The sequence below is a fragment of the Pristiophorus japonicus genome, chromosome 4 (assembly GCF_044704955.1).
Source record: "Pristiophorus japonicus isolate sPriJap1 chromosome 4, sPriJap1.hap1, whole genome shotgun sequence".
NCBI lineage: Eukaryota > Metazoa > Chordata > Chondrichthyes > Pristiophoridae > Pristiophorus > Pristiophorus japonicus.
In genome coordinates, this window is record NC_091980.1 from 276,669,841 (window position 1) to 276,690,198 (window position 20,358).

The 20,358-nt window shown below is 45.4% G+C and overlaps 2 protein-coding genes across 2 annotated transcripts in view; one reads left to right on the forward strand and one right to left on the reverse strand.

The window, feature by feature from the left end:
- asb2a.1 (ankyrin repeat and SOCS box containing 2a, tandem duplicate 1) overlaps positions 1-6,208 on the reverse strand; it is a 93,669-nt gene extending 87,461 nt beyond the window's left edge. The window contains exon 1 of the mRNA XM_070879518.1: positions 6,136-6,208. The gene's annotated coding sequence lies outside the window, so the exon portion shown is untranslated. The remainder of the gene's footprint in view (positions 1-6,135) is intronic.
- The window catches only part of ccdc197 (coiled-coil domain containing 197), a 49,478-nt gene extending 29,510 nt beyond the window's left edge, over positions 1-19,968 (forward strand). The window contains exons 8-9 of the mRNA XM_070879521.1: positions 16,457-16,573; positions 19,355-19,968. Of these exons, the coding sequence (XP_070735622.1) occupies positions 16,457-16,573; positions 19,355-19,561 (324 nt within the window). The 3' untranslated portion in view covers positions 19,562-19,968. The remainder of the gene's footprint in view (positions 1-16,456; positions 16,574-19,354) is intronic.
- Positions 19,969-20,358: the final 390 nt, after the last annotated feature.

Sequence of the window (20,358 nt, forward strand, 5' to 3'; positions counted from 1 at the left end):
TGCTTTCTCGCCAGACCCCTTGATCCCCCTAGTAGTAAGTACTAAATCTAACTCCTTTTGAATATATTTAGTGAATTGACCTCAACAACTTTCTGTGGTAGAGAATTCCACAGGTTCACCACTCTCTGGGTGAAGAAGTTTCTCCTCATCTCAGCCCTAAATTGCTTACCCTCCTTATTCTTAGACTGTGACCCCTGGTTCTGGACTTCCCCAACATTGGGAACATTCTTCCTGCATCTAACCTGTCTAAACCCATCAGAATTTTAAACATTTCTATGTATCCCCTCTTATTCTTCTGAACTCCAGTGAATACAAGCCCAGTTGATCCAGTCTTTCTTGATAGGTCAGTCCCGCCATCCTGGGAATCAGTCTGGTGAACCTTCGCTGCACTCCCTCAATAGCAAGAATGTCCTTCCTCAAGTTAGGAGACCAAAACTGTACACAATACTCCAGGTGTGGCCTCACCAAGGTCCTGTACAATTGTAGTAACACTACCCAGCCCCTGTACTCAAATCCCCTTGCTATGAAGGCCAACATGCCATTTGCTTTCTTAACCGCCTGCTGTACCTGCATGCCAACCTTCAATGACTGATATACCATGACACCCAGGTCTCGTTGCACCTCCCCTTTTCCTAATCTGTCACCATTCAGATAATAGTCTGTCTCTCTGTTTTTACCACCAAAGTGGATAACCTCACATTTATCCACATTGTACTTCATCTGCCATGCATTTGCCCACTTACCTAACCTATCTAAGTCACTCTGCAGCCTCATAGCATCCTCCTCGCAGCTCATGCTGCCACCCAACTTAGTGTCATCCGCAAATTTGGAGATACTACATTTAATCCCCTCGTCTAAATCATTAATGTACAATGTAAACAGCTGGGGCCCCAGCACAGAACCTTGTGGTACCCCACTAGTCACTGCCTGCCATTCTGAAAAGTACCCAATTACTCCTACTCTTTGCTTCCTGTCTGACAACCAGTTCTCAATCCACGTCAGCACACTACCCCCAATCCCATGTGCTTTAACTTTGCACATTAATCTCTTGTGTGGGACCTTGTCGAAAGCCTTCTGAAAGTTCAAATACACCACATCAACTGGTTCTCCCTTGTCCACTCTACTGGAAACATCCTCAAAAAATTCCAGAAGATTTGTCAAGCATGATTTCCCTTTCACAAATCCATGCTGACTTGGACCTATCATGTCACCTCTTTCCAAATGCGCTGCTATGACATCCTTAATAATTGATTCCATCATTTTACCCACTACTGATGTCAGGCTGACCGGTCTATAATTCCCTGTTTTATCTCTCTCTCCTTTTTTAAAAAGTGGGGTTACATTGGCTAGCCTCCACTCCATAGGAACTGATCCAGAGTCGATGGAATGTTGGAAAATGACTGTCAATGCATCCGCTATTTCCAAGGCCACCTCCTTAAGTACTCTGGGATGCAGTCCATCAGGACCTGGGGATTTATCGGCCTTCAATCCCATCAATTTCCCCAACACAATTTCCCGACTAATAAGGATTTCCCCCAGTTCCTCCTTCTTACTAGACCCTCTGACCCCTTTTATATCCGGAAGGTTGTTTGTGTCCTCCTTGTGTGAACACTTTGTGAACACCGAACCAAAGTACTTGTTCAATTGGTCTGCCATTTCTTTGTTCCCCGTTATGACTTCCCCTGATTCTGGCTGCAGGGGACCTACGTTTGTCTTTACTAACCTTTTTCTCTTTACATATCTATAGAAACGTTTGCAGTCCGTCTTAATGTTCCCTGCAAGCTTCCTCTCGTACTCTATTTTCCCTGCCCTAATCAAACCCTTTGTCTTCCTCTGCTGAGTTCTAAATTTCTCCCAGTCCCCGGGTTCACTGCTATTTCTGGCCAATTTGTATGCCACTTCCTTGGCTTTAATACTATCCCTGATTTCCCTTGATAGCCACGGTTGAGCCACCTTCCCTATTTTATTTTTATGCCAGACAGGAATGTACAATTGTTGTAGTTCATCCATGCGGTCTCGAATTGTCTGCCATTGCCCATCCACAGTCAACCCCTTAAGTATCATTCGCCAATCTATCCTAGCCAATTTATGCCTCATACCTTCAAAGTTACCCTTCTTTAGGTTCTGGACCATGGTCTCTGAATTAACTGTTTCATTCTCCATCCTAATGTAGAATTCCACCATATTATGGTTACTCTTTCCCAAGGGGCCTCGCACAACGAGATTGCTAATTAATCCTCTCTCATTACACAACACCCAGTCTAAGATGGCCTCCCCCCTAGTTGGTTCCACGACATCTTGGTCTAGAAAACCATCACTTATGCACTCCAGGAAATCCTCCTCCACCGTATTGCTTCCAGTTTGGTTAGCCCAATCTATATGTATATTAAAGTCACCCATGATAACTGCTGCACCTTTATTGCATGCACCCCTAATTTCCTGTTTGATGCCCTCCCCAACATAACTACTACTGTTTGGAGGTCTGTACACAACTCCCACTAATGTTTTTTGCCCTTTGGTGTTCTGCAGCTCTACCCATATAGATTCCACATCATCCAAGCTAATGTCCTTCCTAACTATTGCATTAATCTCCTCTTTAACCAGCAATACTAACCCACCTCCTTTTCCTTTTATTCTATCCTTCCTGAATGTTGAATACCCATGGATGTTGAGTTCCCAGCCCTGATCATCCTGGAGCCACGTCTCTGTAATCCCAATCACATCATATCTGTTAACAGTTAATTCATCCACCTTATTACGGATACTCTTTGCATTAAGACACAAACCCTTTGTCCTGTTAGAATTATGATGTAGTGTGGCCCTTTTTGTTTCTTGCCTTTGTTTACTCAGCCTTCCACTATTGCTTTTTACCTTTCTACCATCTGTTTCTGACTGCATATTACTTCGCCCTATCTCACTGCATAGGTTCCCATCCCCCTGCCATATTAGTTTAAACACTCCCGAACTGTATTAGCAAATGTTACCCCCAGGACATCAGTTCCAGTCCTGCCCAAGTGCAGACCGTCCCTTTTGTACAGGTCCCGCTTCTCCCAGAACTGGTTCCAATGTCCCAGGAATTTGAATCCCTTCCCCTTGCACCACTGCTCAAGCCATGTATTTATTCTAACTGTCCTGCTCCCTCTACTCTGATTAGCACATGGCCCTGGTAGCAATCCAGAGATTACTACTTTTGAGGTCCTACTTTTTAATTTAACTCCTAGCTCCCTAAATTCAGCTTGTAGGACCTCTTCCCGCTTCTTACCTATATCATTGGTACCTACATGTACCACGACAACTGGCTGTTCACCCTCCCTCTCCAAAATGCTCTGCTGCCGCTCCGAGACATCCTTGACCCTTGCACCAGGGAGGCAACATACCATCCTGGAGTCTCGGTTGCGGCCGCAGAAACTCCTATCTATTCCCCTTACAATAGAGTCCCCTATCACTATAGCTTTCCCACTCTTTTTCCCACCCTTCTGTGCAGCAGAGCCACCCACAGTGCCATGAACCTGGCTGCTGGTGCCTTCCCCTGGTAAGTCATCTCCCCCAACAGTATCCAAAACGGTATATCTGTTTTGGAGGGAGATGACCGCAGCGGACTCCTGCACTACCTTCCTGCTCTTGCCTTGTCTCTTGGTCACCCGTTCACTATCTGTCCTAACCCTTACCTGCGGTGTGACCAACTCACTAAATGTGCTATCCACAACATTCTCAGCATCGTGCATGCTCCAGAGTGAGTCCATCCGCAGCTCCAGTGACCATTTCAGTCATGCTAACAACTAACAAGTGACCATTTCAGTCATGACAACAAGTGACCATTTCAGTGACAATAACAAGTGACCATTTCAATAACGATAACAAGTGACCATTTCAGAAAGAATGGAAAGTGAACAGTTAAGTAATGAGAACAAGTGAACATTTAACTATTGAATACAATTGGCCAATTTATTAACAATAACGATAACAATAACAAGAGTATAATAAATTGATAACAGCAAGTGAACATTTTAAAACAAGTGAACGATAGAGAAGGACTCCCCCTTCCCTACGTGCGGCCACGTTTCCCTCCAGATCCTGTCCCACCCCGTGTTCGCACCCCACCGCCCGTTTTGGTTTACGCAGACCGACACCAAGACGTCGTGCAGAGTGGGATGTCAAGACTTCCTGCCATGGTGGAGGTGATGGAGAAGAAGCGGAAGCCTGAGGCTCTACTTCCGAGTCCGGAGGAACTGTACCCTTCATACTCACTTGCGTGCTTGGGGTGTCGCTGTGAGCAGACACAACACCTTGGAGTGCAGCGCCGTGTCCAGCCAGCAACGCATGCCATAGGGCATTGGTTGCGGCTGTCTGCTGCCGAATAGTCTCCAAGGTCTCCCTTGCAGTCAGTGACTGCTCAGAAGACCAGTTGGAGAAGTTCTGGCAGAACTTGCTCCAGAATGCAGGAAAATGGCTCCAGTTCGCAGAGAACTGGCTCCAGTTCACAGAGAATCCCTCGAACCCATGGATAAGGTCGTGACCAATTGCGACCGCAGGTTGTTCCCCCGCCCCCACAAAAAAAATCTCTTCTTCCATCTTCATCTCCTCCTCCTCATCCTGCTGAAGCACAGCAGCAGGAGTCTGTAGTGGTTCCTCTTCTTCTGCCTCCTGTGATGCTGGAGACGGTTCAGTGGTAGTGGACTCCACTGACTCGACGACCACTTGATCTTTAATTTGATTAACAACGATTAACTATTCAAATCATTGCATTACAATTTTTCTCGAAGTCAAAACATTGCAATGCTTTCCTTTACCCCATATGCACAGGTGATCACAAGCTTTAACATGACCTAATATGACCTCATTCGAACATCTATAGTACATCACCATTATATTGAGAACTGGTTGTCAGACAGGAAGCAAAGAGTAGGAGTAAATGGGTACTTTTCGGAATGGCAGGCAGTGACTAGTGGGGTACCGCAGGGTTCTGTGCTGGGGCCCCAGCTGTTTACATTGTACATTAATGATTTAGACGAGGGGATTAAATGTAGTATCTCCAAATTTGCGGATGACACTAAGTTGGGTGGCAGTGTGAGCTGCGAGGAGGATGCTATGAGGCTACAGAGTGACTTGGATAGGTTAGGTGAGTGGGCAAATGCGTGGCAGATGAAGTATAATGTGGATAAATGTGAGGTTATCCACTTTGGTGGTAAAAACAGAGAGACAGACTATTATCTGAATGGTGAGAGATTAGGAAAAGGGAAGGTGCAACGAGACCTGGGTGTCATGGTACATCAGTCATTGAAGGTTGGCATGCAGGTACAGCAGGCGGTTAAGAAAGCAAATGGCATGTTGGCCTTCATAGCGAGGGGATTTGAGTACAGGGGCAGGGAGGTGTTGCTACAGTTGTACAGGGCCTTGGTGAGGCCACACCTGGAGTATTGTGTACAGTTTTGGTCTCCTAACTTGAGGAAGGACATACTTGCTGTTGAGGGAGTGCAGCGAAGATTCACCAGACTGATTCCCGGGATGGTGGGACTGACCTATCAAGAAAGACTGAATCAACTGGGCTTGTATTCACTGGAGTTCAGAAGAGTGAGAGGGGACCTCATAGAAACGTTTAAAATTCTGACGGGTTTGGACAGGTTGGATGCAGGAAGAATGTTCCCAATGTTGGGGAAGTCCAGAACCAGGGGTCACAGTCTAAGGATAAGGGGTAAGCCATTTAGGACCGAGATAAGGAGAAACTTCTTCACCCAGAGTGGTGAACCTGTGGAATTCTCTACCACAGGAAGTAGTTGAGGCCAATTCACTAAATATATTCAAAAGGGAGTTAGATGAAGTCCTTACTACTCGGGGGATCAAGGGGTATGGCGTGAAAGCAGGAAGTGGGTACTGAAGTTTCATGTTCAGCCATGAACTCGTTGAATGGCGGTGCAGGCTAGAAGGGCTGAATGGCCTGCTCCTGCACCTATTTTCTATGTTTCTATGTTTCTATATCAGATTATATTATAATTGCATAACATTACATTGTAATTGCATAACATTGCATAACATCAAATTACATTTTAATTGCATAACATTACATGCGTAACTACGATATTTTCAGTATTTACTAATGATTCACACATTGAACAATGCACATTTCTCATTACTCACATATCTCAAGGGTGTGTTCGGCCACATCACAGGATGTGACCGAACGGCTTTCTGGCCCCACCAAGGCCACCACGAGCTCCTCGTAGGCAGTCAGAGTGTGCAACGTGGCAGAGCCCCCGCCCGTCCTGCGTTGCTCCCGATTATTGATCGAGATCTTCTTCTGTAAATGATACGATAACATTGCATAGCATAAGCAAATGGAGGAGGCGATTCAAGACATTGAAGACATTTAAGACTGACAGATTAAAATGTCTGTTACAAATTAGCATTACGTTGCATATTTCACATTACAACATTTAACTTTATGCTGGGTTGCATAAATTTATTCATAATTTAGTTATGTTTAAATGTAACCAAATAACATTGCAGATTCTTGTTACTATTTAGATCATTATAAATTTCAAACTACTCTCGCAGCTACCAGTAGGCTGTTCCAATGTTTGCAGCATTGGTCCAGTGTCCGGGCTTCATTAGATGCCGACGTGACCACGTAAGCAATCTCTGCCCAAATCCTCCAATATGCACGGGGATCCCCACCCCATGTCAGATCCTCCCATCTCTCACTGACAATGTTAACAAGGGCCTCATTGGCCTGCTCACTGAAGGGCTTGGCCCTTCGCCTTTCTAATGAACCCTCCATTGTTTGAATTGAATTGAATTAAGGGTAGTATTTTTCTCTGATAAGTGCTTTGTCAAATCTCCGCTTCCTTTCTCCTCTCTCTCTCTCTCTCTCTCTCTCCCCCAGACCCACACAGAACTTCTGAGCATGTGTGAAGACCCCTGACCTCTCAAAACGCGGGAAAGAGCATCAACCTGCACATGCGCAGTAATGCGTTGCGAAGGGAAGCTTTTTTTTTCATTCACTTCCGTTTTCTTTGGTTGATCGTGAGATCGCCGAGAAATCACATCGCCCATTTGACATCGCTGGGGTAAGGCCGAATGGAAAATCGCAAGAAAAAAAAGGGGCCTTCAGCCGGCGATCAACACGGGCGATAGGTTCCGCATCGCTGGAACAAGGCCCATTTTTTTCGGCCTTAGCCTGAAGTTGAATGTCTAGCCCATAGAAAATAGGTGCAGTTGTAGGCCATTCGGCCGTTCGAGCCTGCACCACCATTCGATAAGATCATGGCTGATCATTCCCTCAGTACCCCTTTCCTGCTTTCTCTCCATACCTCTTGATTCCTTTAGCTGTAAGGGCCATATCTAACTCCCTCTTGAATATATCCAATGAACTGGCATCAACAACTCTCTGCGGCAGGGAATTCCACAGGTTAACAACTCTCTGAGTGAAGAAGTTTCTCCTCATCTCAGTCCTGAAAGGCCTACCCCTTATCCTAATACTGTGTCCCCTGGTTCTGGACTTCCCCAACATCGGGGACAATCTACCCGCATCTAACCTGTCCCGTCCCGTCAGAATCTTGTATGTTTCTATGAGAACCCCTCTCATCTTTCCCAACTCCAATGTATAAAAGACCAGTTGATCCAGTCTCTCCTCATATGTCAGTCCCGCCATCCCGGGAATCAACCTGGTGAACCTTCGCTGCACTCTCTCAATAGCAAGAATGTCCTTCCTCAGATTAGGAGACCAAAACTGAACATAATATTCCAGGTGAGGCCTCACCAAGCCCTGTATAACTGCAGTCAGACCTCCCTGCTCCTATACTCAAATCCCCTAGTTATGAAGGCCAACATACCATTTGCCTTCTTTACCGCCTGCTGTACCTGTATGCCAACTTTCAATGACAGATGAACCATCACACCCAGGTCTCGTTGCACCTCCCCTTTTCCTAATCTGCCAACATTCAGATAATATTTGGTCTTCGCGTTTTTGCCCCCAAAGTGGATAACCTCACATTTTATTCACATTATACTGCATCTGCCATTCATTTGCCCACTCACCTAGCCTGTCTAAGTCACGATGCAGCCTCTTAGCATCCCTCTCACAGCTCAAACCGCCACCCAGTTTAGTGTCATCTGCAAACTTGGAGATATTGCACTTAAGTCCTTCATCCAAATCATTGATGTATATTGTAAATAGCTGGGGTCCCATCACTGAGCCCTGCGGCACTCCACTAGTCACTGCCTGCCATTCTGAAAAAGACTCGTTTATCCTGACTCTCTGCTTCCTGTCTGCCAACCAGTTCTCTATCCACGTCAGTATATTACCCCCAATACCATGTGCTTTGATTTTGCACACCAATCTCTTGTGTGGGACCTTGTCAAAAGCCTTTTGAAAGTCCAAATACACCACATCCACTGGTTTGCCCTTGTCCACTCTACTAGTTACATCCTCAAAAAATTCCAGAAGATTTGTCAAGCATGATTTCCCCATCATAAATCCATGCTGACTTGGACCGATCCTGTCACTGCTTTCCAAATGCGCTGCGATTTCATCCTTAATAATTGATTCCAACATTTTCCCCACCACTGATGTCAGGCTAACCGCTTTATAATTACCCGCTTTCTCTCTCCCTCCCTTTTTAAAAAGTGGTGTTACATTAGCTACCCTCCAGTCCATAGGAACTGATCCCGAGTCGATAGACTGTTGGAAAATGATCACCAATGCAGCCACTATTTCTAGTGCCACTTCCTTAAGTACTCTGGGATGCAGACTATCAGACCCCGGGGATTAATCGGCCTTCAATCCCATCAATATTCCTAACACAATTTCCCGCCTAATAAGGATATCCTTCAGTTCCTCCTTCTCAATTGACCCTCGGTCCCCTAGTACTTCCGGAAGCTTATTTGTGTCTTCCTTCGTGAAGACAGAACCGAAGTATTAGCTCAGTTGGTCTGCCATTTCTTTTTCCCCATTATAAATTCACCTGAATCTGACTGCAAGAGACCTACATTTGTCTTCAGTAATCTTTTTTTCTTTACATATCTATAGAAGCTTTTGCAGTCTGTTTTTATGTTCCCGGCATGCTTCTTCTCGTACTCTATTTTCCCCCTCTTAATTAAACCCTTTGTCCTCCTCTGCTGAATTCTAAATTTCTCCCAGTCCTCAGATTTGCTGCTTTTTCTGGCCAATTTATATGCCTCTTCCTTGGATTTAACACTATCCTTAATTTCCCTTGTTAGCCACGATTGAGCCACCTTCCCTGTTCTATTTTTACTCCAGAAAGGAATGTACAATTGCTGAAGTTCATCCATGTAAATTTTAAATGTTTGCCATTGCCTATCCACCGTCAACCCTTTAAGCAGTCTATTCTAGCCAATTCACGGCTCAAACCATCGAAGTTACCTTTCGTTAAGTTCAGGACCCTAGTTTCTGAATTAACTGTGTCACTCTCCATCCTAATAAAGAATTCCACCATGTTATGGTCACTCTTCCCCAAGGGGTTTCACACAACAAGATTGCTAATTAGTCCTTTCTCATTACACATCACCCAGTCAAGGATGGCCAGGTCCCTGGTTGGTTCCTCGACATATTGGTCTAGAAAACCATCCCTACTATACTCCAGGAAATCCTCCTCCACCGCATTGCTACCAGTTTGGTTAGCCCAATCAATATGTAGATTAAAGTCACCCATGATAACTGATGTACCTTTATTGCATGCATCCCTAATTTTTTGTTTGATGCTGTCCACAACCTTACTACTACTGTTTGCTGGTCTGTACACAACTCCTACTTGCGTTTTCTGCCCCTTGGTATTCCGCAGCTCCACCCATACCATTTCCACATCATCTAAGCTAATGTCCTTTCTTATTATTGCATTAATTTCCTCTTTAACCAGCAATGCCACCCCGCCTCCTTTTCCTTTCTGTCTATCTTTCCTAAATGTTGAATACCCCTGAATGTTGAGTTCCCAGCCTTGGTCACCCTGGAGCCATGTCTCCTTGATGCCAATTACATCATACCCGTTAACTGCTATCTGCGCAGTTAATTCTTCCACCTTATTCCGAATACTCCTCGCATTGAGGCACAGAGCCTTCAGGCTTGTCGTTCTAACACACTTTGCTCCTTTAGAATTTTGCTGTAATGTGGCCCTTTTTGCTTTTTGCCTTAGGTTTCTCTGCCCTCCACTTTTACTTTTCTTCTTTCTATCTTTTGCTTCTGCCCCCATTCTACTTCCCTCTGTCTTCCTGCATAGGTTTCCATCCCCCTGCCATATTAGTTTAACTCCTCCCCAACAGCACTAGCAAACACTCCCCCTAGGATATTGGTTCCAGTCCTGCCCAGGTGCAGACCGTCCGGTTTGTACTGGTCCCTCCTCCCCCAGAACCGGTTCCAATGTCTCAGGAATTTAAATCCCTCCCTTGTGCACCACTCCTCAAGCCACATATTCATCTGAGCTATCCTGCGATTCGTACTCTAATCAGCACGTGGCACTGGTAGCAATCCTGAGATTGCTACCTTTTGAGGTCCTACTTTTTAATTTAGCTCCTAGCTCCCTAAATTAGTCTTGTAGGACCTCATCCCTTTTTTTTTTTACCTATATCGTTGGTACCTATATGCACCACGACAGCTGGCAGTTCACCCTCCTGTTTCAGAATGCCCTGCACCCGCTCCGAGACATCCTTGACCCTTGCACCAGGGAAGCAACATACCATCCTGGAGTCTCAGTTGCAGCCGCGGAAACGTCTATCTATTCCTCCTACAATTGAATCCCCTATCACTATAGCTCTCCCACTCTTTTTATGATATAAATTTTTATTTTTCTAAATTCTCAACTGGGCAGAAATTCAAGCTGACAGATCAAACTTTCTTCAGACAATGTTTAGACTGATTTGGTCATTTTCCACTACTTTAAACAGAAAATGTCAATTGGATTGCTTGTTTTTCTGATTACTCATTCCTTATTAGTAATTACCAACTGAATCAACTGTGTTGCTTCATTTATATTTAGATTATTGTATATTTGATTAGCATTTCAGCAAAAGTTTTCTTATTTTAGTCAATCACTAACCTGTCCGATGTGTCCTGAGGTTTGACAATTTTGGGTGTGAAAGTCGTGAAGTGACTGGCACCTGTTGGATGCAACGCTTTTAATTATGATACAGTCTGGGACCCTGAAACACTGCTGGACTCTCATACTAGAGATGGCGACTTCGGCCAAACCCATAAAAGACCGTCACCTCGACATTCCACCTCAACACCCATCAAGCAAACCAAACATTGAAAGTCACCTTTTGCGGCGCAGAGGTAAACCATGCCAAAAAACCCTCCTATTTCGGAGTCACGCTCGATCGCACCTTGTTGTATAGACAGCATCTCCAGAACCTTGGGAAGAAACTAAAGAGTTGTGTCAACTTGATCCCGTAACTCGCCAGATCCACACGGGAGCAGACTTCCAAACCGTCCGTACGGCAGCACTCGCCCTGGTGTACTCTACAGCAGAGTACTGCTCTCCGGCATGGCTATCAAGTCTGTTATGTATTTAACCTCTTGCAACCTGTATCACACTACCATAAGAGGGCCTGCCTGTTGCATCTCGGCATCCCTTGGGAGCACTGTATATAAGCAGGCCACCCACGAGGTACCTGCACTCTGGAGTCTTTAAAAGGAGCTAAGGTCACACTTGCTCATTGTTCACAGTGCTCAGTTTCGTCCTTTATTATGAGTATATCAATTGGCGACGAGGTAACGAACAACCGCGCAAAAATGCAAAGAACAGTTGGTATCCTGGAGAAGTTATCAGAAGGGGACAATTGGGAGGACTTCGTGCCGAGACTCGACCAATACTTTGTGGCCAACGAGCTGGAAGGGGATGAGAATGCTGCCAAACGAAGGCTGATCCTCCTTACTGTCTGTGGGGCAAAAACCTATGGCCTCATGAAGAATCTTCTAGCTCCGGTAAAACCAACAACTAAATCCTATGAAGAATTGTGTACACTGGTCCGGAAGCATCTAAATCCTAAGGAAAGCGTTTTGATGGCGAGATAGCGGTTCTACATGGGTCAACGGTCGGAGGACCAGGAAGTGGCGAGCTATGTCGCCGAACTAAGGCGCCTCGCAGGACATTGCGAATTTGAGGGATTCCTAGAACAAATGCTTCGAAACTCTTTTATACTGGGCATTGGCCATGAGGTAATCCTTCGCAAACTGTTGACTGTTGAAACTCTGAATCTAAGCAAAGCTATAATGATAGCCCAAGCATTTATGTCCACCAATGCAGAGTAAAGAGGTTTTGGCCAGTAATGTGCACAACGTAACGTCGTTTTCAAGCAGGAATATACATGGCAGAACATACATGCCGGCTGCTGCTGCATGACCTCAGATGACCCAGAGTCCGCCATCAAGTGTGAATGTGAGGCAGTTTAACACCTCGTTGGCGTTGTGGAGGTGATCATCGGGCCCATCAATGCCGCTTCAAGCACTACGCGTGCAACGGCTGCAGAACAATGGGACACCTCCAGCGAATGTGCAGGCGAGCTGCAAACCCTGCAAACCACCACGTTGCAGAGGAAGATCGATCCATTGTGGATCAGGCTGAATTGGAGACTCGTACCGAGGAGGCAGCATTGTACAGGGTACACACATTCACCACGAAATGTCCACCAATAATGTTGAAAGTTGAACTGAACGGAATTCCAGTATCTATGGAACTGGACACGGGTGTGAGTCAGTCCATAATGAGTAAAAAGGCCTTCGACAGGCTGTGGTGCAGCAAGGCACACAGGCCCAAGCTCAGCCCTATTCACACCAAACTAAGGACTTACACCAAGGAACTAATCCCTGTAATTGGCAGTGCAGAAGTCAAAGTCTCCTATGATGGAGCAGTAAACAAACTCCTGCTGTGGATTGTGCCAGGGGATGGCCCCACACTGTTTGGCAGAAGCTGGCTGGGAAAAATCCTCTGGAACTAGGACGACATCCGAGCACTTTTGTCCGTTGACGACGCCTCATGTGCCCGGGTTCTGAGCAGATTTCCATCGTTGTTTGAGCCAGGCATTGGAAGCTTCTCGGGGGCGAAAGTGCAGATCCATTTGGTTTCCGGTACACGACCCATTCACCACAAGGCACGGGCGGTACCATATATGATGCGTGAGAAAGTGGAAATTGAGCTGGACAGGCTGATGTGAGAAGCCATCATCGCGCCGGTGGAATTCAACGAGTGGGCCAGACCGATTGTCCCAATACTCAGAGGATGGCACAGTCAGAATTTGTGGGGACTATAAAGTAACGATTAACCGTTTCTCGCTGCAGGACCAGTACCCGCGACTCAAGGCAGACGACCTATTTGCGACCCTGGCTGGAGGGAAGACATTCACCAAGTTGGACCTGACCTCGGCCTACATGACGCAGGAGCTGGAGGAGTCTTCGAAAGGCCTCACCTGCATCAACACGTACAAAAGTCTGTTCATCGATAACAGATTCCCGGTCGGGATTTGGTCGGCCGTGGCAATCTTCCAATGGAACATGGAGAGCCTGTTAAAGTCGGTTCCTCGCACCGTGGTTTTCAGGATGACATACTGGTTACGGGTCGGGACACCATTGAGCACTTGAAGAATCTGGAAGAGGTTCTTAGTTGGTTGGATCGCGTGGGACTCAGGTTGAAATACTCGAAGTGTGTTTTCCTGGTGCCGGAGCCCGAGTTCTTGGGAAGAAGAATTGCAGCAGACTGCATTAGACCCACCGACACCAAGATGGAGGCCATCAAGAATGCGCCGAGACCACAGAACATGATAGAGCTGCAGTCGTTCCTGGGAATCCTTAACTATTTCTGTAATTTCCTACTTGGGTTAAGCACCCTGCAAGAACCCCTACATGTGCTACAGTGCAAGGCAAACGACTGGGTATGGGGGAATTCACAAGAGGCTGCCTTTGAGAAAGCCAGAAATCTGTTGTGTTCAAACAAACTGCGTGTCCTGTATAATCCTTGTAAACGATTAGTGCTTGCTTGCGATACGTCGTCATACGGGGTCGGGTGTGTGCTACAACAGGCTAACGAATCGGGAATTTTGCAACCGGTCGCTTATGTGTCCAGGAGTTTGTCCAAGGCCGAAAGGGCTTACAGCATGATAGAAAACGAGGCTCTGGTATGCGTTTACGGGGTAAAAAAAAGCACCAGCGCTTGTTTGGCCTCAAGTTTGAGCTTGAAACTGACCACAAGCCACTCATATCGCTGTTCTCTGAGAGCAAAGGGATTAACACCAGTGTGTCTGCCCACATTCAAAGATGGGCGCTCACGCTGTCGGCATACAACTATGTAATCCGCCACAGACCGGGCACAGAGAACTGCGCAGATGCTCTCAGTCGGCCACCATTGCCCACCACCGGGTGGAAATGGTACAGCCTGTGGACTTGCTCATGGTAATGAATGCATTCGAAAACGAAAAGTCACCCGTTACGGCCCGCCAGACCAGGACCTGGACCAGCCAGGATCCTTTACTATCCTTGGTAAAAAAATTGTGTCCTCCATGGGAGCTGGTCCAGCGTCCCAGCGGAGATGCAGGAGACGATTAAGCCGTTCCATAGGTGCAAAGACGAAATGCCCCTGCAGGCGGACTATCTGTTGTGGGGTAATTGCGTGGTCTTGGATAAGAAAGGCAGAGATACGTTCATTTGTGAACTGCACAGCACCCACCCAGGCATTGTAATGATGAAAGCCATAGCCAGATCCCATGTATGGTGGCTCGGCATCGACTCACATTTAGAGTCATGCGTGCACCAGTGCAACACTTGCTCTCAGCTGAGCAATGCACCCAGAGAGGCACCGCTATGTTTGTGGTCATGGCCCTCCAAACCATGTTCGAGGATCCACGTGGACTATGCGGGCCCATTTCTAGGCAAAATGTTCTTGGTTATCGTGGATGCTTACTCAAAATGGATTGACTGTGCAATAATATCTATAAGCACGTCCACGGCCACCATTGAAAGCCTATGAGCCATGTTTGCCATGCATGGCCTGCTTGATGTCCTAGTCAGCGACAATAGACCGTGTTTCACCAGTGTTGAATTCAAGGAATTCATGACCCGCCATGGGATCAAGCACATCACATCTGGCCTGTTCAATTGTACTATGAGAATTATCATCGATATGCTTTTATTAACACCAATACCTTGACTGCCCGTGCTTGCAAACATCGCACCATCACACCTATGCCACGAATATGCAGTCTCTAGAGTATACAACCTCTTCACCAGCAAAGACATGTCGATCCAGGCCGACTTGAACAACTTGCCACCAACTCAACTCAAATCTAGAAGGCCATTTTGGACTGTTGCCGAAGCCCTTCAGCGATCTCCCCTCAGCCTTGATGACCGATGGCGAAAAGCTTGGAAGAACTGTGACATACAGAATGGATTCCTTATAGAGAACCACACAGTACAACCTGTAGAATCAAACCTTCCTCGCAAACTGGACAACCATCAACCGCCACAGAACTGGTCATGGTCGATGCTGCCCTCTTCTTCATAGGTGGAAGATTAAAGCATCCCCATCATGCGACTGTGGAGCTCCTAATCAGACCCTGGAGCACATCATCAAGCACTGCCCTCAGAGAGAATTTGCAGGCAGCCTACAAGATATCCATGCTGTTACACTGGAAGCTTTGGCCTAGATATCTGACTGAGATATTGGCATTTGATTTGCTTTGCTAGTACCGTACAAAAGAAGAAGACAAGAGATGAAGGTTGGAAAATTAGCCTCAACATATATAAATGCAAATGCATTTCATGAGTACGTTTTCCCAGTTCTCTGCTTTCTGCTGGCTCGAGAAGTTTGTAGTAAGTGGGCAAACTACTTTGGTGGAGCAAAGGAAACGTTCTTGAAATAAAAGCTGCTTCTACTGTTAAACAATACAGATGTTGGTTGTGGAGACGTTCATAGCACAGAAGTACCTGCACTGCTCTAGCAACTGAAGGAATATAACACGTAGGCAGGGAGGGTAACCTTTTAGAGATGTTCGAATGATAGTGAAAAATAGCATTGACTTTAAACCAATCAACAAAGATTTTCTTCAATCTTTAAGTACATTTGATGCAAATGCTAACTACAATAGCACTCTAAATTATGGGTGGAACTTAAAAATTCGGTGAGGGTATAAAACGGGAACTAGTGGATGGGCTGCCTGAAGTCAATGAAAGGAATATTGAGCTGGGTGTGTAACCGACCCAATCAGCTACAGCCCATTTTACGCCCTGCTGAAGCTGAAAGTTCCACCCATTTATTCAAAATGTTAAACTGTAAAGAGGCATCTAAGCTTGGATTTTCTGATTGGGTCCGCCCAATATACAGGTGTATGCAAGGAGGATGTGATCGGAAAGGTGCGCGGAGATCTGTAACGCTGGATCCAAGTGACTTTTCTGTAGAAGGTGGGTAATTTAATGGCATTTTCAAAGTGCTAATTCAATCTTTATTCTTTCTCTTCATAGAGCGAAGACCTTGGTGCCATCTTATTGGCTATTAATAATCTGGCAGATCAGTGCTATGTCAGGCATTATGGGATACTGGAGGAAATTTCCATTTTGACAAAATTGGACATGGTAAAGGTGAGAATGTTTAACTTTGCTACCTATCTAAATGCAAGTTGTTATTTCCACATCCGTAATATGGCCGGACTCCGCCCATACCTCAGCTCATCCACTGCTGAAACCCTCATCCATGCCTTTGTTACATCTAGACTCGACTATTCTAATGCTCTCCTGGCCGGCCTCCCATCTTGCACCCTCCATAAATTTGCTGCCTGTATCCTAACTCGCACCAAGTCCTGTTCACCCATCACCTTGCTGACCTACATTGGCTCCCAATTTGGCAAAGTCTCAGTTTTAAAATTCTCATCCTTGTTTTCAAATCCCTCCATGGCCTCGCCCCTCCAGATCTCTGAAAACTTCTGCAACCCTACAACCCATCGGGAACTGTACACTGCTCCGATAGTGGCCTCTTGTGCATCTCCGATTTTCACCACTCCATCATTGGCGGCCGTGCCTTCAGCTGCCTAGGTCCAAATCTCTGGAATTTCCTCCCTAAACCTCTCTGCCTTGTACCTCTCTCCTCCTTTAAGTCACTCCTGCAAACCAATTCTTTTACCAAGCTTTGGTTATCTTTCCCAATAAGAACATAAGAAATAGGAGCAGGAGTAGGCCACCTGGCCCCTCGCACCTGCTCCGCCATTTAATAAGATCATGGCTGATCTGATCATGGACTCAGCTCCACTTCCCTGCCCGCTCCCCATAACTCTTTACTCCCTTATCGCTCAAAAATCTGTCTTTCCCCGCCTTAAATATATTCAATTACCCAGCCTCCACAGCTCTCTGGGGCAGAGAATGCCATAGATTTACAACCCTCTGAGAGAAGAAATTCCTCCTCATCTCAGTTTTAAATGTGCAGCCCCTTATTCTGAGACTATGGGCCCAAACTTGGTGGCCTTACCGCCTGCTCCCGCCAGGTTTTTTGGGCAGTCTCCCCTCGGTGCTAGTTTCCACTAGGCATCCCACCAGTGGGGGGGGGGGGGGGGCGCTGGGAACCGCCCACTGACAGCCGCTAGCGCGCAAGGTGTGTAAGCGTGCTCCCGCTCGCTGAGCTGGCAGATTAATCCGGGCGGGAGTCGGCGGCAGCAGGGGGAAGGACCGCTGCGTGGAGGCAGGTCTAACCCCAACAGTAAGTATGAAGATCTGCAAAAAAAAATTAGTAAACTTCTTTTATTTATTGTTTTGCAGCGATTTATTTGGATGGGGTCCCCTGAAAGTTTTCCAGTGTTTTTTTTTTCTGTGCAAATTTTTATTTTTATATGTTCCTCCCTCCTTGGGCTCGACTCAATCCTCGGCGGCACTTTGGCGAGGATTGCTTTGCCACTCGGATAGGGAGCTCCTGCCCGTTGCCACCCACCTTCGGGGCATAAGTTGTTTTATCTGCTCCCAGGCAGTCTTTGCAGATCTTTTGGAGGAATTTCCCTGCCAAAGTCCCCTAGTTTTAGTTTCCCCTATGAGTGGAAATATCCTCTCTGTATCCAGCTTGTCAAGCCCCCTCATTATCTTTTATATTTCGATAAGATCACCTCTCATTTTTCTGAACTCCAATGAGTATAGGCCCTAATGAATCTACTCAACCTATCTTCATAAGTCAACCCCCTCACCTCCGGAATCAACCTAGTGAACCTTCTGTGAACAGCTTCCAATGCAACTATATCCTTCCTTAAATACGGAGACCAAAACTGTACGCAGTGCTCTAAGTGTGGCCTCACCAATATCCTGTACAGTTGTAGCAGGAGACTTCTATGCTTTTATACTCCATTCCCCTTGCAATAAAGGCCAACATTCCATTTGCCTTCCTGATCACTTGCTATACCTGCATACTAACTTTTTGTGTTTCATGCACAAGGACCCCCAGGTCCCTCTGTGCTGCAGCACTTTGGAATTTTTCTCCATTTAAGTTATAATTTGCTTTTCTATTTTTTTCTGCCAAATCTCACATTTTCCCACATTATATTCCATCTGCCAATTTTTTGCCTACTCACTGAGCCTGTCTATATCCCTTTGCAGATTTTTTTGTGTCCTCCTCACAATTTGCGTTCCCACCTATCTTTGTATCATCAGCAAACTTGGCTACATTACACTTGGTCCCTTCATCCAAGTCGTTAATATAGATTGTAAATAGTTGAGGCCCCAGCACCGAACCCAGCACCGATTTCCTTATGTGGCTTTGTATCAAATTTCTGTTTGAAAACGCTCCTAAGATGTGCATTGGGAAGTTTTACTACATTAAAGGTGCTATATAAATGCAAGTTGGTGCTCTTTTCTCATCCTTGTATTCAAATCCCACCATGGCCTCATCTGTCAATATCTCTGTAATTCTTCTCCAGCCCTACAACCATCCGAGATCTCTGTGCTCCTCCAAATCTGGCCTATTGCAGATCCCCGATTTTCATCGTTCCACCTAGTGTACGTAGGGTAGAAAGTGGGAGGCCAGCCAAGAGTGCGCTGGAGTAGTCAAGTCTAGAGGTAACAAAGGCATGGGTGAGGGCTTCAGCAGTGGATGAGCTGAGGCAAGGACGGAGATGGGCAATGTTACGGAGGTGGAAATAGGCAATCTTAGTTATGCTGTGGATATGTGATTGACAGCTCATTTCAGGGTCAAATATGACATCAAGGTTGCGAACAATGTAGTTCAGCCTCAGACAGAAGTTGGGCAGATGGATGGAGTCTTTAAGTTCATGAAAGAAAGAAGGAAAGAAAGACTTGCATTTATCTGAAATAATAAACTCTAAATAAGTGCTAGGACTTGGAAGTTTGTTTTTAGATTTTAAAACTAATTTCTTCTGTTCTTATCAATAGGAATTCATCACAGAAAAGAGAGTTGTTGCGCAAATGACAGTACAAACTGACTCTACATCAGCTTTCACTGGTACCTCAGACCAAATTCAGAGCAAACCAGGAGTAACTAACCAGCTGAAGCCACAAGCCAAGCTCGTAACTGAAAATTCCAGCAAAACAGTAACTCACCAAAATAATAGACTAAAGCCAACAAACACCAAGACTTGATGAATAGTTTTAACATCCTTGTTTCAAGAGGGAATTTGCTGTTTGCTGTAGTTCTTTCAAAAATTGTTGGTGTACTAAGCCACCATATTACCATAACATTACAGTGCCCAGTGGCCTGTTATTGTCAGATGAGAATGTATTAGCAATGGAGCGAGGAGTGAAATAGTTATACAACACAGGTACCCCAACTTTATGTGACTGCACGAAGGAAAGAAGTAATGTTGATCAATGTACTAACAAGCCATCTTGCATCACAAAAGGCATCTCAAAAATTTGCACCAGAATTCAGGCAAGAGGGTTTTTAAATATTAGCTGTTTGAATATCAATCAGTTAATGGCCAACATTAGGACTGGAACATCATTGACAAATGATATTTAATTTTGTGAATATGTTGGTTTATATGTATCTTGGTTGCATATATTTCAATAAATAGTTGAAACATCATAAAGTACAATAACTACAATAATTACTGCTACCGACACTTGTGATATCACTCTTTTCTCTTTCCATTCTATCCTGTTGAATTGCTGAACCACTGACTCTACATCTAACATTACGATTCTCTCTGGACAACGCTGAGACAATGTTATTTTCAAACTAAGACTTACTAATTGAAGTCATTAGTTTCTTATTAATCACATTACTTCCTTATGTGCAATGCAATTAGGAGGAAGTGGCTTACAATTAGTTATAGAAGAAAGTTGAGTGTAAGTAACAAATTTACATTTAATCATCCTGTATTCAACTTTTGAGGGAAATTCTGAAGATATAACTTATGGGACAGAAGAAAGAAATA